The sequence below is a fragment of the Protopterus annectens genome, chromosome 1.part1 (assembly GCF_019279795.1).
Source record: "Protopterus annectens isolate FY-2018-M chromosome 1.part1, PAN1.0, whole genome shotgun sequence".
Classification (NCBI taxonomy): domain Eukaryota; kingdom Metazoa; phylum Chordata; order Ceratodontiformes; family Protopteridae; genus Protopterus; species Protopterus annectens.
The window spans coordinates 1,526,330,591-1,526,354,657 of NC_056726.1; the positions used below are offsets into that span (position 1 = coordinate 1,526,330,591).

Here is a 24,067-nt window from a genome sequence, read left to right on the forward strand (position 1 = left end):
AGCTTAAAATGTGCCCATGATTTTGAGCCTTTCACACTTTTCTCTGGGCTGTTTTCAAACACATTTTTAGGGCCATGCATGCACATATGCATTTCTTGATTCACCTTCCTGATTGTATTAAATTATATTCCTTGTATAATACATTCCTTGTATAATACAGCACAAGTTTGAGCGCATTTTAAATTTATTGTTTATACATTTTTCCAGTAGGCAATGAAACAAAAATGCATTAACCAATAATGACAAAGCTGCCCTATTCAGAACATTTCCATGATAACAGTCTACTTCTCCACACAATATATAAATGCAGAATCACAGTAGTGTTAGCCATAGGCATGATGCACAGCTTCTTGAACTTAGTTTCAATTGGGGGGAGGGTGCAAAAGGCCAAAAACCAGAGACACATTTTAAACATTGCTTGTATAATTTTGGAAGGTTGCATGCATAAAATGTTGTGTTCTGACCATGCATTTCACTGCCAAGTCTTGAACCCAGAACCTTGTGCACTACAGTCAGAGCAACATACCACTAAGCTAAACCAGCAGTTTCTTGAAAGACAGGAAGACAAACTTAAATGGCTATCATATCATTTAGTGAATTCAGTTCTCACTTCTCGCCATAGCTCTCAACCTCTTAGCACAAAAATACAGAACAAAGCCAATAATGGGGGAATACTGCCCCAAAATAGGGGACACATTTCAAATACTGATTTTTATAACCTTAGGAGATTGCTAGAATAAAAGGTTTTGTTTTACTACTCCTGAAAACCAGAGGAACAAAACATAAATGTGAGGCATAAATTCACAAGTAATGGTGGCTAGGGACTAAGTCCTTAGGTGTGGCACTGAAATTAAAATATGTTGAAACTAAGCAGAGGGGATGCACATTACACTGAACAGACAGCTAAATGGATACAGTAGTTTGTCTGTTGACACTGTACAACTAAACAAATAAAGGTCAAGTTACAGATGGATTCAAATATGATTTCAGTAGCACAGCCTCACATTTGTTTTATTCCTTTGGAGAAAAAGAGTTGAAGTGCTGGAAAACACACAAAAAACTTTGCATTAATGAAAAATATTAGGCACCTTACCCTGCATTTCATCCATACTAAATACCTTTTAAACCCTTAATCCAAGGTGAGGTCAGGATTTGTGTAGATTTCATAGTTGTCAATTGAGGATGAGAGAGAGAGAGAGAGAGAGAGAGAGACATAGTATATATACTTGGAAAGGTCCAAATTCCATAAAATGTAAATTCAGTCAAGCAGTTGGAGCATTAAAGTTACTATTTTGAGTAAATTCTGTGGCTGAAATCTTAATAACAACAATACCCATTTGTTAAACAGCTAGGCTTGCTGAACACACAGTCCCCGTTCAGGGATGACCCAGGAGCAATATCTGGTTAAGTGACATGCTTAGTGTCACACAGTAGGCATATGATGGCTAAGGGAATCAAACTCTGTTCCACAGAAGCTACAGATCACTGCCTTAACCCTATGCACTAACTGCTAGAATGCCATCTGATACAGCAAATATTAAAGGGGATCAAAAATGCAAAGAATATTAGCAATGTAATTACAACGTATGACCGAAATGACAGAGGATAAGAAGTGACTTTGAGGAAAGTGCAGAGTGGGTCGAAAGATCACAGTCTTACATTAAATAAAGACAAGCACAATTTCACAAGAATTGTTTTCAGTTATTTGGATTTATATTTTCAAAAAATATCATGTCACAAAGGCCAAGAACATGAAGCTACTATATGAAATTTCATCATAGACTTTTGCATTACTGGACTAGAGGGCTTTAATGAAAAATGAAGTTCCATGTGTCTAGGAATTAAAACCAAAAACGGGACATTAGTGTTTTTACAGCAGGATTAATTTCATGTGCAAGAATACTGCGTTTGATAAAATAGTCCACATTATAAAAGTGGATACAAGCTCTGTAAGACTTGGTTTGACCTCAAAGCCAAATGCATGAAAGGTATCAGAAAATCATAATGCATGTAAGTCGATCTCTGCCTAATGCTAAAAATGAATGCAACATACTTTGCTGGAAAGATTTTAATTACAAATTACAAACCAGTAGAAACAATATTTAACAACCCAAAATCAAAGCCTTCCCTTATACCATACAGAGGGTCCTTAAAACTTCATCCAGTTCAGTTATTCACTTAACTGTGTAATTAAGGAAAAGACAAGGCAATATTGCTGATTATTTGTTCAGGCATTGTCAGCGTTTTACTGTGAAAGGTGAAAGACATCCTTGTGTTACCGCTGAATACATGAACACGATTGCTCACTATGCTGTTCAAGTATCAATGCTACAAGGTATGCAGATTGCAGCAAATTAGATGCATCTTGCAAAGGGTGAATCAGTCCTGAACTAAAGATAACTTGATGTCAAATTACAAGCGGCTAAATAAACCATCCGTTTCTGTTCCCGCTCGCAAACCTGGAAATACGCGTGACGTCAGCAGATAATTCAGGACAGTTGGGAGGTTGGATGATCTGCAGAAGTGGGGGGCCTCCCCTTCCCCCTTGCTCTATGGTTCCGGCACCCATGATGTTAACTGTTAACGACCCACTTCGTGTAGTTCAGGGTTTGATTTTCAAATCCTCTATTTTTCTGCTGAGTGACTCTGAACAAGTCACTTAACCCGACAGTGCGCAAGGGCAATTGGAAAAAGTGGGCTTATCTCATCAGTGGTCTCCTAGACCACAAACCTATTGGCTACCTATGAACCTTTTGGTCCAATTATGGCCTAACCAAAAATTATGAGTAAATAAGGAAATTAATTTTTATATTTTGCCTCACCATTCAGATTTTTCTCAGTCCTTTCAACACATCTTATCTGTTCAGGACTGCACGGTAATAACTGTGGAGGAAACAACTGAATTAAGCAGAGGGTCTTGGCTCCCTAGGCCACTAGAAGCCATAGGGTTGTAGATGCACTGAGTTGTATTTTAAAGCTTTTAACAAACTTTTGCCTGATCAAAAATAATGAATAAAGAAAGAATTTCAGTCTTAGTTTTTTTTTCTTTGAAGGATGAAAAGATGTATAAAAGGCTTAATATTCAAACCTGACAACATAGTAGCTCTCAATAAACCGAGATGCAAATGCTTGTAAGGATATGGAAATCATTATCTGGGTATAGTGCCTACCTACTTATCCCCCTCATAAAAAGACAGTCACATCTGCTTACCATTCTGATCTTAAACTGAGATGAAAGTAAAGGAGGAAATAGCCACAGTTGTGCCTCCTCAACCATACCTCCAAAAGAAAACTACCCTTTCTCAACCCCTCTAATGTTAGAGTGGGACAACAGTGAAAGAACAAATGTCCACAGTAAGATATTTTAACTTTTTTGCTGTCAGACATATATATACACAACATACCTGCTTACCCCCACCACCATAGCCACCTGTATTCATGTCTGCAGAGAGTTAAGGCTGTGAGCTGTAACAGTGATCATGTTAATGCTTTCTAACTAATGTCTCCAAAATGGTACACTACCCCTCAAGAAGCTATAGCAATCTTCAATGCATACCTCTGTAGTCTGATTGTTAGGAAAGCTAAATAAATAATGGACACTTTATCATTAGTCCACTTCTACATGAGTGACCTTATGCACATACCCTTAAGCATGGCCTGTTTTAGACTAGGTGGAGCCTGGGGTAGTGGATGATGATGGGGCATCCCTACTAAAACTGCATCAAAATATGTTTATATAGCCAAGATGTCTGGTGTTTGCCAGGCTGCTATAAGGTCTGAAGATCTAGATGTACTGCAGTACACTTTATGCTGTATAGGTTCATAGATACTTAAAGACCACTGATCTATGAGGCTGTTAAGAAGTCTAGTATTACATTTCCATTGTAGTTTTTAGCCCTTATATTTTGTATATGAATAACACAAAGGTTAGCAGAACAAGGATATATTGGCACATTTTCAGTTTGCCTGTATTTCTGAGGAAAATGGGTGCTAAACCACAGCTAGATTTATCAAATTTACATTTGAATTTGAATTTGAATCCAGCCACTGGGGATGCACAAGCCAGTGCATTTCTTTGTGCCGGTCCCAAGCCCGGATAAATGGGGAGGGTTGCGTCAGGAAAGGCATCCGGTGTAAAACTTCGCCAGTTCATTTCATGCAGACACCAATAAACATTTTTATACCGGATCGGTCGAGGCCCGGGTTAACAATGACCGCCACCAGTACTGTTAGCCTACAGGGTGCTGGTGGAAATTGGGCTACTGTTGGCCAAAGGAGGAGAAGAGGCGGAAGACATGGCTGAAGGAAGGAAGAGAGGAGAAAGGCTAGGACTGTGGTAGTGAGGGTCGGAACTTTGAATGTTGGCAGTACGACTGGTATAGGGAGAGAGCTAGCTGATATGATGGACAGAAGGAAGGTTGGTATATTGTGTGTGCAAGAGGCCAGATGGAAGGGGAGTAAGGCTAGGTGTATCGGAGGTGGGTTCAAATTGTTTTATTATGGTGTGGATGGGAGGAGAAATGGCGTAGGAGTTATTCTGAAGAAACAGTATGCTAAGAGTGTTTTGGAGGTGAAATGAGTGTCAGATAGAGTGATGTTTATGAAGCTGGAAATTGATGGTGTAATGATGAATGTTGTTAGTGCATATGCTCCACAAGTTGGGTGTGCAATGGATGAGAAAGAAAAATTTTGGAGTGAATTGGATGAAGTGGTGATGACTGTACCCAAGGGTGAGAGAGTGGTGATTGGAGCAGATTTCAATGGGCATATTGGTGAAGGGAACAGAGGGGATGAGTAAGTGATGGGTAGGTATGGTGTTAAACAAAGGAATGCAGAAGGTCAGATGGTAGTGGATTTTGCAAAAAGGATGGACATGGCTGTGGTGAATACGTATTTTAACAAGAGGGAGGAGCATAGGGTGACGTACAAGAGTGGAGGAAGATGCACACAGGTGGATTATATCTTATGTAGGAGGGCCAGTTTGAAGGAGAAGTGGTGACCGGAGAAAGTGTAGTTAGGCAGCATAGGATGGTGGTTTGTAGGATGACGTTGGTGATCAAGAAGAGGAGGAGGAGTATGAGGGCAGTACCAAGGATCAAATGGTGGAAATTGAAAAAGGGTAATTGTGAGGTGGAGTTCAGGGATGAGTTAAGGCAGGCACTGGGTGGCAGTGAAGAGTTACCAAATAGCTGGGTAACTACAGCAGAGCTAATAAGGGAGACGGCTAGAAAGGTGCTTGGTATCACATCTGGACAGAGGAAGGACAACAAGGAGACATGGTGGTGGAATGAGGAAGTACAGGAGAGTATACAGAGAAAGAGGTTGGCAAAGAAGAAGTGGGATTGTCGGAGAGATGAAGAAAGTAGACAGGAGTATAAGGAGATGAGGTGCATGGCAAAGAGAGAGGTGGCAAAGGCTAAGGATAAGGCATATGAAGAGTTGTATGAAAGGTTGGACACTAAGGAGGGAGAAAAGGACCTGTACCGATTGGCTAGACAGAGGGACCGAGCTAGGAAAGATGTGCAGCAGGTAAAGGTGATTAAAGAATAATGAGGGAAACATACTTACAAGCGGGGAGAGTGTGTTGAGGAGATGGAAAGAGTACTTTGAGGGGCTGATGAATGAAAAGAATGAGAGGGAGGGAAGGTTGGATGATGTAGGGATAGTAAATCATGAAGTACAATGGATTAGCAAGGAGGAAGTAAGGATAGCTATGAAGAGAATGAAGAATGGAAAGACTGTTGGCCCAGATGACATATCTGTGGAAGCATGGAGGTGTTTAGGTGAAATGGCAGTGGAGTTCTTAACCAGATTGTTTAATGAAATCTTGGAAAGTGAGAGGATGCCTGAGGAATGGAGAAAGTGTTTTGGTAACGTTTTTTAAGAATAAGGGTGATGTGCAGAGCTGTAGTAACTACAGAGGGATTACATTGATCAGTCACAGCATGAGGTTATGGGAAACAGTAGTGGAAGCTAGGTTAAGAAGGGACGTGATGATTAATGATCAGCAGTATGGTTTCATGCCGGGAAAGAGCACTACAGATGCGATCTTTAATCTGAGAGTGTTGAAGGAGAAGTACAGAGAATGTCAGAAGGAGTTGCATTGTGTTTTTGTAGACTTAGAGAAAGCATATGACAGGGTGCCTAGAGAGGAGTTGTGGTATTGTATGAGGAAGTCAGGAGTGTCAGAAAAGTATGCAAGAGTGGTACAGGATATGTACGGGGGTAGTGTGACAGCGGTGAGGTCTGCGGTGGGAGTGACGGATGCGTTTAAGGTGGAGGTGGGGTTACATCAAGGATCACCTCTGAGCCCTTTCTTATTTGCAATGGTAATGGACAGGTTGACAGACGAGATCAGACAGGAGTCCCCGTGGACTATGATGTTTGCAGATGACATTGTGATCTGTAGTGAGAGTAGGGAACAGGTGGAGGAGACCCTGGAGAGCTGGAGATATGCTCTAGAGGGAAGAGGAATGAAGGTCAGCAGGACTAAGACAGAATATATGAGTGTGACTGAGAGGGAGGATAGAGGAATGGTGAGGATGCAAGGAGTAGAGGTGGCAAAGGTGGATGACTTTACATACTTGGGGTCAATAGTTCAGAGAAACGGTGAGTGTGGAAGAGAGGTGAAGAAGAGAGTACAGGCAGGATGGAGTGGGTGGAGAAGAGTGACAGGAGTGATTTGTGACAGACGAGTACCTGTAAGAGTGAAAGGGAAGGTCTACAAGGGGGTAGTGGGACCAGCTATGTTATATGGGTTGGAGACAGTGGCATTGACAAAAAGGCAGGAGTTTGAGCTGGATGTGGCAGAATTAAAGATGTTAAGATTTGCACTGGGTGTGGCAAGGGTGGACAGGATTAGGAATAAGTATACTAGAGGGTCAGCCCAGGTTGGAAGGTTTGGAGACAAAGCCAGAGAGGCACGATTACATTGGTTTGGACATATTCTGAGGAGGGATGCTGAGTATACTGGGAAAAAGATGCTAAGGATGAAGCTACCAGGTAACAGGAAAAGAGGAAGGCCTAAGATAAGGTTTATGAATGTGGTGAGAGAGGACATGCAGGTGGTTGGTCTGACAGAGCAAGATGCAGAGGACAGAAAGAAATGGAAACAGGTGATCTGCTATGGTGACCCCTAACAGGAACAGCCGAAAGAAGATGATGATGATTACATTTGAATAGAGTAGAAGAAGTACTTTGCTGCATATGGAGTGGAAGAAGTTGAATGAAGCAAGAAGGGGGTCTTTGGGAGGTATGAATAAGAAGACATTTTATGTACCATCCCAGTACTGTGTGTGACCACTGGTTAATTTATTTATCTATTTACTCTTTGTTGATTGAGTTACTTGCACTAAACCATTGTGTTATTTCTAAGGGAGACCCAAGGTGGCATTCATACTGACTAGGGGACATTTGGCTAGGGCACCAGAGAACTTCCCATACTCATTATTCAGTAGGTGCTGCGGGATCTTTTACATTAACTTGAGCTCTTGCCAACTCAAGCAAATGGGACCTCAGTTTAAAGTTTCATCTGAAAAATGGTATACTCAGAAATGCAACCCCTCCAATTATGCTGTAGTGCTGTGTCAGTATTGAAAAATGAATCCATGTACCCTACGTGGAAATAAAATCCAGTACCTTTGGATCTTCCAGCATCAAATCTGAGTGTGCTACCTGTTGAACCACAGACACTACAAATACAGATAGACTTGGCAATGTTATTTTTCCACAAGTTTTGACACATATTTGTACATATTCTGACACTAACCCTGACATACACACAAACACAAACACACACACACACACACACACACACACACACACACACACACACACACACACACACACACACACAGACAAACACTGCATTCTTGCCTACAGGCAAACTAGAGAGATGCCTGTTCACCTGCAGCATATCTTCAGGTTGTGGAAAAAACAGAAAGCCTAGATAAAATCCAAACAGAGCCATACAGGATATACTCATTCTTCACAGAAGAAAACATCACTGAGAACTCAACCAGAGAGCCAAGTGTTGTGAGAGAAAAACAGTACCTGCTGTACCACTTTGCACCAAAGTTGGTTGCTTTCACATACAGCCTGCCAAGATTATTGAAGATGGACTCTTACTGTGTACAGTGCGTATGTCTAACTATGATGAAAAGTGAAAAAATTATGGCTAAATTGTTACTGTTAGATACAATACAAATCCTCCCCACACAGTAACGTACTAACCATAGCAATGCTCATGTTACATTTATTGTTACAAATGTAATACATTGTGCGACACTGCTGCTGCCAATTCAATGACTATTTAACTGTGATAAAACAACAGCAGGATTAAGCCACTTTTATGCACAGACAGCCTCCATACCCATCAATTGCTGCCTCTTTATTGACTGCATACATATACCCCAGATTGCCTGATTGTGTTTTTAAAACAGGGCTACACCCTCACTGCTTGATTAATAGAAGTACACAAGTCCTGCCAAGCTAACTGTTAAAAAATAACTTAATCATAACAGGGACATTTTTTATGCATAGACTGCCCCCCATACCTAGCAATCATAGCCACTTTGTTGACTGGGCAGAGCTCATATGTTTATTTTTGGGGAAAAATAATGCTTACAGTAACAAACTTCAGATTTATTTCAGACATAGAGATACACATTAATCCTGCACAGCCAGATTAATAAACTTTTTAAATTGAGCAAATGAAAGCATGATCAGTCAACTTCATCTACAGACTGCCCACCATACCTATTAGTTATAACCACTTTGATGACTGTGTATATTTCAGATGTTTGATCGTAATTAAAAATATAGCGGCCATAATAGTGTATTTATCTCTTATCTGTGTAGTGCAAACACCCTGTAACCAGCCACAGTAACATGTTCCCACTTGCTTCACACAAATGCATATTAGTCCTGCAAAGCCAGAATACTGATTGTTTATCTTAGTAAAAAAACATCACTCCAGGGTAAGTCAATTTACATTCACAGACAGTCCCCATACCCAGCAATTATAAGGACTTGATAGTTGATTATAGTAAAATAAATAAGTAAATAAAGCCATAATAATGGACATAACAGTTTCCAGTTCAGTTTTACACTTGCTGTAAGCCAGAGTATACAGTATTCCAAGCCTTGGCATGTACCAATTCAAATTATTACTTCAGAGCCATCTGCCCATGTTATCTGGTTGACTGCCAGATTTTTCTTTTAAACTTGAATGCTGCAACCAACTCTCTTCTCCTTAAACTGCACTCTGACTATGGCATTGTCTTGCAGAGCCTCACAGTCTTGTTAGTTACAGACTTCCAATATGGTTTCCATTACTGAAACATTTTGTTCAAAGGTTCAGAGCTTTCTGCTCAGTCCCACCTTGTGTTGTGGTGGGTGGGACTGAGCGGGAAGCCCAGAATCTAAGCACTCTGTGCAGTGCTTTCCTGTGGTGCCCCAGCAGCAGCAGCTTTTATCGGGGTCCCAAGGCAGGAGTGTTATTCAGTAGGGGAGTAAGCTGGAAAAGCACCCTTGGTCAAATAGCACCCTAGGTAGCGACCTAAGTCACCTGTATCTAAAGCTGGCTATGCTTGTGTCAAGTGTGTCTTACCTGGTTAACAAATACAAAGACAAACATAAATTGGACAAAGCCATCCCTTGACTTCCCTTTATTTTGTAACTTATCTATTCAATCTTATAACTTAATAAAAGGAAATAAAACATGCTGCCTTTTCTTAGATTTCCCATATGGAATAGAATGTTTTCTGCCACATAATGTTGCTCTTGCTCAATTCCTTAATTATTTGAACAATAGCTGATTAATATCCTCACTGTTATTATACCTAAGTACACATAAAAGGAGGCCATTTTAATGTTATACGCAGGTTTTTTCACATGCTTTGTTGACTCACTGCTGGCATAGGTATTTTTATGTCGTATAGTGCTTTATGCATATCTTCTATTAATCATTAAACCCCACCCCCCCCTCCCTCCAAAGAACACTTAAATGAGCTATGGCAGCTGAGTGTGCCTTTATTGATGAGTTGCATTAATCAAGCAACCAATAAATGCATATCTAAAAGCATTTTCTACATGCCTGCGTATTTGTAATAGTGGTATGCATGGAACATTGCTTTGTGCAGAGGGCTGATATATTTTTATTAGCCGTTTATACCCCTGAACACTCCTTTATCACCAGAATCACATTGGCTATAGCACTGATAGCAGAAAGCATCAGTGTAAGTATAAACAGTAGGGTAACAAGCTGGAACTAAAGCTTACCTCCCAAGATTTGATGTTGACGACTTTCACCTGCAAGCTTTGTCTTTAGCAGGTCACTTAAGTATCCATTGCTTGAGTTACCCTGAAACCAGTTGCATAGGGTATAGTGAGTCTTATCTACTTAGTCAAAATAAAAAAAATGGAAAAAAAATGCTCCCATTTATTTAGTTATCTCATTACTTATTCCCAAAGAGTGTATTCATTCATCAACTGAGTGATTACAGATTAGTAGACAGGAAAGAAACAGTACTCCTGGGATCACTTTTTATTTTTTATTTTTATTTGTGGGGGATGGGTTTCATTCTTTGACATCTCCTCAGAATAAATAGGCAGACTGTATCCAAACACAATGCCAGTGCATACAACACAGTTAATGATCTGCTTGCCGTTCTGCCAGGAGGAAGTGAAATTAGGAATCATTGTATGCCTGGGCATCCTGCCAGCCTTTGGTACTAAATGAAAGTGATATTCTAAGTCCCCCTCCCCAGTAAATGATGTCTGCAGTAATCATGCTGGTTGATTTTAATTGTTTTATTTTGCTCGCTTATTTATGCTGCCTTTCTTGGTGAAAAATGAGTCTTCATTAATGTCCAGCACATCTGTTCTTAAACTAAGAAATGCCACTCAGCAGGAGTGCCAGCTGATGCAACTGAATGTATCCTGTACTATTTTCGGTCACATGTCACAGTCCTCGGGAGCACTTGTTTATGCCCTTCAGCTGAGCTGTATCTTTCATTGTTGTTTGCATGCGGCAGAGGGCAGCTGGCCCCTGTAATGTCAAACTGTAATTGTCCCACATCCAAGTCCTGTTACACAAAGTTAAGAAGAGTAACTCAGATTGCTGTTAGAATCAAACAAGTGTTTGTGAATAGTGATGTGATTAAAGCTGGAAAACCATTGTAATATGTGGCAAGGAAAGACAGCCGAGCAGCCACTGGATGAAATGGAGTAAAATGTGTTCTTCTGGACTAGTATATCATAATCTGCAAACACATTATTTTTTTCTTACACCTAAGTTATAAATGCAGGTGCCCTGGTTTATCTAGTAATAAACAACAAGCTTGGCTGTCACGTGTATTAGAAATGCAGTCATTTAAGAAAAAATGAAAGCCATCTAAGAAAGATGTGAAGTAAAAGTACTGCTGACAACCTTTACAAATCTTCTAAACCAATGCCATATCCTTTTACAAACTTTCCTCTACTTCCTTGAACACCATACCTGATTCCATTACAGTGTTGCACACCCTTCAAAAATCACATATGTGGGTCAGATGCAAATGTAATTGCCACAAAGACACCGGGTAAAGCCTACACTTAAACAGTCACCATTCAAAGTTTGCCTGTCAAACCTTACCAGACCTGCTCATTGCATAGCCTTTCTCCTACTTTAGGCAGCTACTAATTTGGATGAGATGTTAAACGGAGATCAAATCCGCTTGAGTTGGTGGTAGCTCAGCTGGATGCAAAAGATCCAACAGCACCCATCGAAAAGGGTAGCGGAAGTTTCCTGATACCCTGGCCAGATTTTTCCTAGTGGTATAAATACCACCTAGTGGGATTAACATGGTTAAGAAATGATAGATAACTAAATAAATAAATAAATAATTGCATGCATACAGTTGTATATAATATGCTGCTCCATATCTGTTAATCATATTCTCTCTTCCTTCTTTCTCTTAGGCCTGCTTTAATCTTCAGTAGCAAAGCTTCTGCCAGCTTCTCAAAGACATTGCTTTGGTCCTGTTTTACTTACAGTATATTGCACTGGCACATAAACTAGTACCTCTTTTCTACCTCTGTTGTTACCCTCATGTATATTATATTGCTATAATTATATCACTGTCTATGTATTTATTTTTATTTATTTAACATTTGTTTACCAGGATAATCCGACTGGACAACTGGTGTCCATTGTCAGTGGAGTCCTGGGGATAAAAGCTACATACAGTACAGAAAGTAAAGTAATGGCAACATTTTGGTTACAAAGTGTAAGATGATAGTAGCAGATTAAGAAACATGCTATACATAACAGATAAAATATATACAGTGTAAACAATGAGCATAGTTGGAACACACTATGTTTGTTCATCATATTAATCATTGCTGCAGTAGACTTAAGTATATGGGCTACATCCTGCCAAAGATATAACAGTTGGTCAGCTTCCAAAGCTTCAGGGAACCCTCCACCTTCCACATGCCCAAACTGTCAGACAGCTCAAGCTGAGGTGACTTTAAAGACACGGTTGGACACTAAGCCCTTCAGAGCTTTACTGTTGCTGAAGAGTATGCTCTTCTGATGCTTTTGAGGATTGACGGTTTGTGCTTTCTTTGATGGGCAGATAAGTTCCTTCTGGAGAAAAAAAAAACTTCCATTTTCTTATTTGTATTGCTGTTTTATCACTTTCTTCTTCAAGAAAGTTATTTTAAAACTAGAGTGTCAGGTGAAGGTGACATACTTTTAAACAGCGTGCTCATTTTTCCTGTCAGTTTAAAAGTAGTACATAGTAACTGAAAACATTTTTTTTCTGTGAAGAAATTGTGTTTGTTTCTTTTTGATGTGGCTGGAATAGTATTTTAAAGTGTCGTTTTACTGTTTACCAGCATTTCCTGCTTGCCTTCTCTGTGAAAGAGGCACTGTTTTCAGCTTGACCATGGGACAGACTACTTGTCTCCATGGTCAGTCCTTCTTCCATCCACTAGCAAATAGCCTCTATCACCACAGCAGGCTAGCAACTTGCCTCAGCACAGGTAGGTGACTTTGCTGTGGCCATTTGTATTTTCAACCACTCATCTTTAACCTTGGAGCCCTCTGGTGTAGCACCTACTGCCACTGTGGACTGAGGATTAGCCACAAACTCTGAGACTATTGAGCTCCCCTTGGTGGGCACAGGAGAACCCCTCCTGTTGGTTGTGGAAGGGTTAACAGGGAAGGATTCCCTATTGTATCAGAATGCTGTATATATCCTAGGGAAAACTGCTACTGACATTAGTAACACTGTTGGCCCCATTTTTCCTGTTAAAAAGAAACAGAAAACCAAGCATGTATCTACTCCTCCTTACATGTTTTTGGATAGGAGTAGATCTGATGTTGTCACTTTCATTCATTTGTCAACTACTGTGTTTGGATCCAACCCTCAGATCTGACACTGCCGCTTTTTTATAGCTCGTGGAACACTAAAAGATCTGAAGCTCCGCTCTTACCCATAATGCACTAGTCCCCTAGTATACCTTAGATCTCGTTTGCTGCTTTCATGTTCAGAGTTGTTCTGTGTTAGCTCTCGAGTTTAGTTTGTGTTTCGTGAGTAATATAAGAATTTAACTTTTATATTTTCCTGTATTCATATACAAACAGCACCAGCAACTGAGATGAACTGACTGCTTACTATAAGAATGAATAATACAAAGAAAACTATACAGTAAGTTGTCCGACACATGGCCAGGGTAAAATAAAATTATAATTTATTAAAACACTGTCAGTGCTTTCAGGAGTACAATGCTCATTTCTTCAGACCAAACCAAACAGTATGCAAACATACATCTTTAAAGTCATTCAGACAGCTTACCATGTGAATAAAAGCTTACTGTATAGTTTTCTTTGTAGCTTTCTATATTCGTATTCTTTATTCATTAGAACTTTCTTATCCTTTTAACTTTAACCTTTTTTGCCCTTCTTACAATTTTTAGTGTATCTTTCTTTAATTACCATTGTTGTTTTTTTTTTCCCTTTCTTCTTCCTTTTAGGTATTTTTTTTTTCTTTTACTTACCATTGTTGTATCCCTTCCAGCATTTAAATTAAAAAAAAATTCCCCTTGGCTAATATTTGCATAAAGAATGTCAGAAACACCTTCAGATTAAAAAAAAAAAAAAATGTAAGGCTTAGGCCCGACCCATTTAAATACCACATGTGACATATATAAGGACTGTGGTAGAGGTGCTGCGGTAGCGTTGTCGCCTCTTAGCAAGACGTTGTCCCGTTCGATTCTCAGCTAGAGCGTCTTCTGTGTGGAGGCATACATGAGCGGGGCATGCCTTCGTTGAAGGTTGTGCGTCAGGGCTGGTAACCCGGTACGTAAAAATCCACTACCAATCATTAGCGGACCGGAGTTCCACTGTGGCGACCCCTAACCGGGAAAAGCCGAAAGAAACAAACAATGTGACATATATAAGGGCTTTAATCCAAGGGTTCTTATTGACTGGAAAAATAAATTTATATTATGAGGATTAATGCCTTCTTCATCCTCTGATATGGCATCTGGGGCTCAAACACCCAAGGAAGGTGAAAAGAAGGAGGTTAAAAAGCATCCATCAGACCTGTCTGGCTCTTCTGCTCTGAACTTGGAGACGATAGTTATGTATAAGTATTTATATAAATGTTTTTTAAAAATGTATTGTTAAAGGTATTTCATTTTAATATGTTGTTGTTTTATAATGCTATGTCTTTAAGACTCAAGTGGTTGGGTTGGGGTATAAAAGAGTTTGTCACATGATTTTTGAATGTCTGAAGAAGGCTGGTATTTCCTGTGCGAAAGCGCATAATGGAATAAAGTTTTAAAAGGTGTGTTTCTTGCGAATTCTGCCTTCTGGATTATTAATATTCTCTCAGTTTTTGGTACTTGTTTGTTGCTGGTTGTTAATATGGCAGAAGACAGTCCGCAGATGAATACAAGGCATGTCTCACAGACAGAGTTTGATCAATTGCAAACTTCTGTTAATAACTTAACTTTGCCAATACAGCAACTGACTCAACATTTGCAAAACACAGTAAATGGTGGCTTGCAGAATGGCTCAGGAGAGCTGAATTCACATGTGCAACCTTCTTATTCATCTTTTGATGGTGTTCTACCTGGGCAGGAACATTTTCAAGCCCAGACCGCAGTAAGATACAATGCATCTAATTCATCTGGAACTGCAAATGTTACAAACAACTCGAGGTTGGAACAGTGGATTAATTCAGCAGTGCCTTCAATTCCAGGGGGTGTGGCCCACTAAACAGCTATTGAAGATAATTTAACACTGTATCATGAACTTTTAACCAGAGATCATAAACTTTTTCATGAAAATTTGTATTTTAGAGAATACATTAAGTGCAGGCAGGTCCCAAAGGGCCTGCGGTACTTGAAGTACCCTGCTGGTTTAGTGGAGAATTCACCATTACATAAGGATTTACTTAGTATGTATGACAGACATGGCTGTGAGCTACTGGAACTGTTGGTTCATTATAATTATAAAGAAGTGGATGAGCTGTATTCAACAGTTAAGACCATGGATGAAACTATTATTCAAGTTAATGCTTTTATCAATTTAAAGTGCAGTATAACATAATTTTTTCCGAAATAGACAGTATGAGCAAAGCCATAAACCAATGGAAAAAAACGCAGGTTGGAAAGGGACAGACTAGATTATTCAAATGATAAAGTATATACCCCAGTCCACTCAAAGGGCAACAAACTGTTTCTTTCTCTGACAATCAGAATACAACTGTGGAGATGAAAATGGCCAGGTTTTCAGTAATCAGCAGGCCCCTTTGGACCAGCCGGGGTGCGACGGTCGGAACAAATCCGGAACAAGAGGGTGAATTACAACTACAGGTCTGTGAATTATCCACTGAACCAACAACAGAGGAGGATGTCCCATTCCTTGGACAAGAACCAGAGGAACTGGTAGGTGACTAATGTGCATCTAATTCTTTGTCTATTATAAAAAACTGTACTGGGGATTTCAGCGTGTATAACTTTAGCAGCTACAATATAACTCAGGCTCATGCAGACATGTTCAGTAAAGGCTTGACATTTATACCTATGAGAAGAGCTGATGTGTCTAAAACTTTAATAGACTTAAATTATATGCGAGAAAGCTGAACTTGTCTGTTTATTTTAACAACAGTTATTCTGTACCAACAAATTAATGCATCCCCAGCACTTTCAACCCTGACTTGCATCCTATGTTAAAAACCTTTGAGGATGCATGAGAACTGGATTTGAGACATTTGCTTGAAAATAATACCCTACCTATTTCCTTTAACTTAACATCTATGCAACATAAACTAATGGATGACATTAAAATATTAGGCTCTTTTTGATTTATGCAGCCTGATAAAGGAGGGGGCTGTCATCATTATGGACCAGGTGGACTATAACCAACGCATGCTCCAACTGTTATATGAGGACTCTTATGTTGAGGCATCCCTGAACAAAGTCAATATTTCATATAATAGTGTAGATTGTTTTTTATATGATATGTTATCTCAGGGTCAGCTGTCTGCGGAACAATATAATTATGTTTGTAATACAGCTCCTACATTGGCCACAATTTTTGGTGTGCCAAAATTACATAAAGACTTATATAACCCCCCCCCCCAACCCATTGTTGATGGTACTTCCTTAAAGACGTATTATATAGTAAAATTTATTGATGAACAACTAAAACATTACTTGGTTCCTGTTAAACATCTCTGTCGGGATTCTTGGGATTTTTTGGTGAAATGTAATGACCTACAATAATTCAGAGAGGGATGTTTTTTTGACAATTGGTGTAAAAGACTTATTTACCTGCATCCCCCACAATATTGGGATAGAATGGTTTATTGAATATTTCACTGATATATGCATGTTGAACAGGATAAGATAAATACAATTTCACATTTACTTGAAATGGTTTTATAAAACAATTTTTTGAATTATGATGGCCAGTATTTTAAACAAGTGTCAGGTGTAGCCATGGGCTCACCTTGTGGGCCTTGCAAATGTAGTTATGTTAGTATGGAAATTTCGTTATTTATTTTAATAGTGACTTTTTCAAGTATGTTGGGATGTATGTCCATTTTTTAGATGATTTGTTTATTGCTTGGGATGGTCCTGATGATTTAATACCAGACTTTGTACAATCTTTAAATACTGCAACTGAGTTTTTGAAGTTTACGTACCAGTTAGGTGTGAACTCAATATCTTACTTGGATGTAGAATTAAGTAGAATAGAAGCTGGTTTAAAAGCTTGTGTTTTTAGGAAAAAAATATATTCAAATAAATACTTGCATTTTACAAGTAACCACCCATACCATGTCAAAAAAGCTGTTATAAAGAGACAGATGGTACAGGTCACCAGAATGGTAACTGATATGCTTGACTTCTTAAATGAAGTACACTTTATGGGCAACATGTTTGTGAATAGGGGTACCCAGTGCAGATGGTTAACAATATAAAATTTGAGATCATTAAGAAGAGACTATCAAGCCAGTACATCCCTTCAGTGGTTTATGCTGCAAAATGCAGCTCTTGTCTTGCATATTATGTGGGAAAGACTGAGCAAAAATTTAAACAACGGGTGTATGAACACATTTATGATATGCATACACATAAAGAGACCAGTGCTTTAATTAAAACACTTAAAGGAATTCCTAAGCCATAGTTTTAAATTTGTCATACTGGAAAAGTTGCAAAAACACCCCCGGGGGGGGGGGACCATGGGGTATTTGTTTTAGAACATAGAGAGTTGTGGTGGATTTTACACTTGAATGCATCTACTTATCCAGGGTTAAATGATGTGTCTATTTCTTTTGAGTTAAAATTAAAAACTTTTGATAAGATAGTTATGTATAAATACTTATATAAATGCTTTTTAAAAATGTATTGTTAAAAGTATTTCATTTTAATATGTTGTTGTTTTATAATGTTATGTCTTTAAGACTCAAGTGGTTGGGTTGGGCTATAAAAGAGTTTGTCACATGAATTTTGAATGTCTGAAGAAGTCTAATATTTTCTAGCCGAAAGCGTTTGATGGAACAAAGTTTTAAAAGTTGTGCTTTAAAATAGTGTGTTTCTTGCAAATTCTGCCTTCTGGATTATTACTATTATGCAAACATAAATCTTTAAAAGTCATTCAGACAGCTTACAATGTGAATAAAAGCTTACTGTATAGTTTTCTTCGTAGCTTTCCATATTCATATCCTTTATTCACTAGAACTTTCTTATCCTTTTAACTTTAACCTTTTTTGCCCTTGTTACACTTTTCAGTGTATCTTTCTTTAATTACCATTGTTGTTTTTTCCCTTTCTTCTACCTTTTAGGTATTTTTTTTTTATTTTACTTACCATTGTTGTATCCCTTCCAGCATTTACATTTAAAAAAAACAAACAAACTTCAATTTCCTTTTTTTTCTTTGGCTAATATTTGCATAAAGAATGTCAGAAACACCTTCAGATTTAAAATAAAAAATGTAAGGCCTGTGGCCATAAGATACCTGTGTCGGTTATATATGACTCGTGTGCATGTTGCTTAGGCCCGACCCATTTAAATACCGCATGTGACATATAAAAGGACTTTAATCCAAGGGGCCTTATTGACTGGAAAAATAAATTTATATTATAAAGATTAATGCCTTCTTCATCCTCTGATATGGCATCTGGGGCTCAAACCCCCAAGGAAGGTGATAAGAAGGAGGTTAAAATGCATCCATCTGTCCTGTCTGGCTCTTTTGCTCACAGCTCGGAACTGCCTTCTAAGAGAACTAAGTCAGTGGATCTGATTTCATCAGATCCAAAGACCAAAACTTCTGATCTGTCATCTTCGGATCCGACATTTAAGATGTCGGGTATGACCTCTTCAGATCCTAAGAAGTACAAATAGTTCTCCTCGGATACGGTCTTCTCACACTCTGGATCCAATTACTCCCCATCTCCTTTCCTGGAGAAACAGTACCACTCCGGGACCTCATCCATTGATTCCTCTTCTACACCTTTCAGAAGTTTAACCAAAGCAGATGTGGATAGGGTGATGAGGAAATTTCTGTCAACACAAATTCAAATGGGATTCTGTCAGCTCCTACCCCATTGGGTCCAGAGACCTTCATAAGTAATACCCCACCTATTTTATCTCCTTCTCCAATCTTCCCTTTGGTTTTAGAGCAGTTGGAACTGAATATCCCAGATCCATCCATATTGGATCTGAAATTCATTGCATCTTCTACTTTGGTACCACCTTTGAGTGGACTGGTTCTGAGCACATCAGAGCTGCATGAATCTCGGAGCCATAGCATCAGCACTGGATCTGAGGTGTTGGAGTCAACTCCAAGACTGTCCGAGCAGTGTCTGCCACTCAGAGCCTTGGCTCTTGACAGCTTAGCTCTGACCCCTGCCTTGAGTGGTTAGCCTATGGGTCAGAAGCAGTTGACAGTTTGGAAGCATGTCTTCTTAGAGTCTTTGGTTTCTTTCTCCCTGAGGCATTCTGCTTTTGAGGTGGTGAAGAGAGTTTTCTCTGCTCCAAGAGAAGTGACACATCAGCCTTCCTTGGCTCCTACTTCCCAAACCGAGTTATCTTTCTGTCTTGAGCTTCAGCTTTCTATTTCACACAGACAGCCAGCTCAAAGTCTCCAGGATACCCCTTAAAGTGTATTGATTTCTTCTGATACTTCTCCAGAACATGCCACAGAAGAAGTATGTAAGAAGAGAAAGTGAATAAGGAGGCATTTAAGGTTTTGTGTGTCTGGATCACATTATCGGTTCTCGAGTTCTCAAGAGTATTCACAAAGTTTCTAGTTCCAGTTATTATTTATTAGTCTTTGTTTACTGGGAAAGTCTGACTGGGTAATACCCATTTTCAGCAGAGGCCTGGGGAGAAAAGCTCCATTTGCTTACATTGCATCATTCTAAGTACCTGTTAAACTCAGAGTAGTTACATGTTATAAGTTATAGCTGACTTCAGACTACATGATATCCACATTTTCCATATTTAGACAGCTTATTTATCTTTGCAGAATCTTTTGCAAAGTGTCAGGAATCTCTCTGTCTTGTGTGAGAGAGCTCTTATACAAACTGGGATTCCAGAAGAACATTTAAAAGTCTTTCTTGACTCCTTCTACAGGATAACAGGATTGTATTCCTGGGATGTCAGCTAGGTTTAAAGAGCTTTTCTTCCACAGGAAAAATATATCTATATCTTAATCTATTTGTAAGGCTTCCACTCGGACTTTGGTCACTGCGAGAGAATACCTCAGGATTTTGGGTCTCATGGCATTTGTGTTTCTCATGATACCACTAACAAGACTCCACATGAAAAAGATACAGTGATATCTGAAATCTGTTTGGTATCAGCATCAGCACACTTTTATCTTTTCAAATCCCAGCATTGGGGTTTGTCAGAAGAGAAATTATTTGATAGAGACAACCAATATCCTTAAATTTAGGTCTCCCTTTCTTCCTCCCTGCTCCAAAGCAGTCAATCGCCACAGACACCTTGAAATTTGTTTGAGGAGCAGTTTCAGGAGGAATAAAAGTGCAGGTTGTATGGGACACTACGGACAGGTGGAAGCACATAAATATATAAATATTAAGAAAATGCTTGCCCTGACCAAGGCACTCAAATCTCTGAACTATCTTTGGTCCCTGGGACTTTTTCAAGTGGTTACAGATAATACCACAGTCATGTGGTACATCAACAAGCAAGGTGGAAAAGGTGGAACTAGGCCATACCCCCTTTGCAGACTATCCATGTTAGCTTGGAATATAGTTTCACTACATGATCTTACTTTACAGGCATCCTACATTCCGTCAGAGTAAAATTGTATGGCAGACAAGTTGATGAGGACAGGGTAGACTCTTACGAATGGAAACTAGATTAGGGGTCTTTCAAGATTTAATCTATCTGTTGGGTGTTCCTCAAGGAAGACATATTTAAATCCTGTTTGAGCAATCAACTGGTAAGATTCTGTATCAGGACTCAGACCTGGAATGCATATGCCTTTTTTTCCTTAGACTGGAATATTCCTGTATGCTTTCCCACTCTTTCTACTAATATCTATGTTACTTCTGATATTTCGAAGAGCCAATGGCCCAATCATCTGTGGTTTTCTCTTTGTTTTGAAATGGTCAGGAGCAATTACTACAAGCATCCTCATAGACTGGATCTACTCACAGAAGAATAGCTGTATTTAATGGTTTACTATTAAAATGTGGAAAATCAAATAATTTTTCATCTTTTGATCACACCAGTTTTCTGAAACTGGTAATGATGACTTACCAAACTTTCAGAAATGGTAACATGGAATCAGTATTTGACCACAGGAAGTTCCAGTGTTACCAGACCTATTTACAAGGTGGCAAGCTACCCTGCACCCCCCACACACCCTGCATATTATATATTCCAACTTCGAGATCGCACTACAGTAAGGAAAGTGTACATTTCCCGATCCCCACTGTAATGCAATCTGTTATCATGATGTCGATTCCACATCAGTGAATGCACACTACCATTCACTAATGTGGAGTCGAACATTTTCTGGATTGGCATTACGAAAACTTGAAAACAGCCTTTCGACCTCCCCAGTTTTGCATAAGTGCCAATCTAAATTTTGATAGTAAACAGTGTTTGATACACTGCAACATCAATCAACTTCAATTGACTGCCTGGATGATGGGGTCTTAATTCTTTTTAGGTACCTGTTTACTGGAGACGTGTAGCAGGTACTAACTGAGGCACGAAAGTCAGCTACTAGAAAATCAAATATTACCAAATGGAAAAGGTTTTCTAGTCGGTGCCAGCAACATAATCAGCACCCATTCATGAATAATTGTTCTCTGGCTTTACAATAGTTGTGTGAGTTGCTATCTTATGGTCTTTCTTATTCCTCTCTTAAGATTTGTTTATTGCCTGTTTGGTCATTTCAGCATGTCTGCCAACAGATCCTCCTCTTTCAATGGAATATCATGTCAAAATGTTTATGAAAGAGGTTTTGCAAAAATGGTGGTCCCTTGACGGGATCATAATTTTGTAATAGAGAAGTTAACACTAGCTCCATTTGAACCTAATACATTGGCTGACTTGAGTTCTTAACATGGAAAACAGTTTCACTGATTGCTCTGAACTCTGCAGTAAGGGTAAGCAGGTTGCAAGCTCTTGTGGTGAATCAACCCTATCTTATTTCCCATAGGGACAAGGTTTCTTTGAGAACTAATCCTTCTTTTATGCCTAAAGTGGTCCAATTTTACTTTAAGCCAAACTATCCATCTCCATGTTTTCTTTCTTGAACCTAAAATGAGGGAGAACGAATATTCCATGCCTTCGTAGTCCACAGATAACTTGGGTACTATCTTGACAAAACTAAATCTTTTAGATCTTTGTATCAATTGTTCATTTCTTGTGAAGGCAAGAAGAAAGGGCAGCATGTGTCAAACCAGACTATTTCCAAATGGCTGTCTAAGGCTATTACTTTTTGTTATACTTACCTTGAAAAATATATTCGAGGCAGAGTCAAGGCCCAGTCTGCCAGGGGCTTGGCTTCATCAATGGCTTTTTGGAAAGGGTTGCAGTCTTGAAGTTTTCTAGAAGCTGCTACTTGGTCCTCTTTACATGCTCCTACAAAGCACTATAAGCTTGATTCCTAGTCTAGATCCAGATCAGACTTTGCTAGGGCCATTGTTTGGGGGCTCCTGGACTCTTCTTTTTGCACCTCCCAAATGTAGTTGGCTATTGTAATCTACCCACATAGCTAAGGCTGCCGCAATAGTACAGTTGTGTATAAACTTAGTACAACAGTAGCTGTTCGAATGATGACTGCTGAAGTAGCCGCTCCCTCCCTCCAGCATGCTTGATTTTTACTTTTGGTGTGCTTTTTATGCCAGGGTGTGGACATTTATTTTTTATTGTTCCTAGCTTTGTCCTTTCAGGGCTCAACCTCCCTCTGTCTGTTGGCAGGAAAGCTCTGAAGGGCTTTGTGCCCAAACTTGTCTTTTAGTCAGCCCAGCTCGACCTGCCTGACAGTTTGAGCACATGGAAGGTGCATTGAAGCTTTGGAAGTTGGCCAGCTGTTATAACCTTAGCAGGATATAACTGATTTAGCTAAGGCTACTGTATCAGTGATCCTTCGAGCATCTGCTGTTATGGTAAGTTTACTTTCACAGCTATACTGTCTGCTTCTGTCATATCAAATTGCTTATATATGTTGCTTTCTCAACTGCATTGTATTATGTATTTCTTGTATATGCCATATGGTCCACATGGTGACTGAAAAGGGTCTAGTACCAATCCACAGGCTTGGTCAACAAAATAATAAATATACAGTTATATTTTCCATCTTTTCCACAGAGTTAGGAACACAGAGTACAGCAGATGAGGAGATGATATTAAAACTATGGCGTACTTTTCAGCATTCCTGAAATGTTAGCTGACATTTCCTCAGTTAATTATTAACTATCTAAATTAAAATAACGTTATTCATAATAACCCTATCATACTCCCTTGCTTGCTTTCTGTAGGTTTTGAAATGACCTTATTTGCAGTTGACCGCTATACTTGATGATCTGCCAAGCACTTAGGATATTAACCTTCTTACTGTTTCAGTTTGTTAATGACTGACCTCCGTGACCATGCTTGCTATAAACAATGAATGTGACAGCTTGCTAGTGCTCTCAGTACGAAAGGCCATTTTTCTAAATGAAATCTGTAATTAGCAAAATCTGTATGTTGCAAAAATTGCACGGGCTGTAATCAGTCACAGTGTGGAAAGTAAGCAGCACATCTCCAGTTTTATAGGGTTTTATGTTCCACAATAAAAGTGCTTGCAAGGTGCAGCTGTGTTCCCATTCCCTCCCCTCCCCTCCCCACTCCCATGAACCACAGTTGTCAGATTGGTCTGGCGCCTGTCATTCATTTGGTACAAAAGAGGAGAGAGAGAGAGAAAACAGGCAAGGAGAGAGATAGTGAGACAGAGACAGAAAACGGGCAAGCAGTCCTTATGCTGTTCTAGAAGCACACTGGCCAAGACTTTAATTTTTAACTTGTCGGTCTTTAATGCAAT

General features: G+C 39.3%; 1 protein-coding gene across 2 annotated transcripts in view; it reads left to right on the top strand.

Moving 5' to 3' along the window:
- Positions 1–24,067, top strand: part of PACRG (parkin coregulated) — a 1,708,327-nt gene that overhangs the window by 142,609 nt on the left and 1,541,651 nt on the right. The window contains exon 1 of one of the 2 annotated variants that reach the window (XM_044082862.1): positions 15,758–15,942. The exons of the other annotated variant lie outside the window; for it this stretch is intronic. Coding sequence (XP_043938797.1) covers positions 15,769–15,942 — 174 coding nt within the window. The 5' untranslated portion in view covers positions 15,758–15,768. Of the gene's footprint in view, positions 1–15,757; positions 15,943–24,067 lie in introns of those variants that run through there. 2 annotated transcript variants of the gene reach the window in all.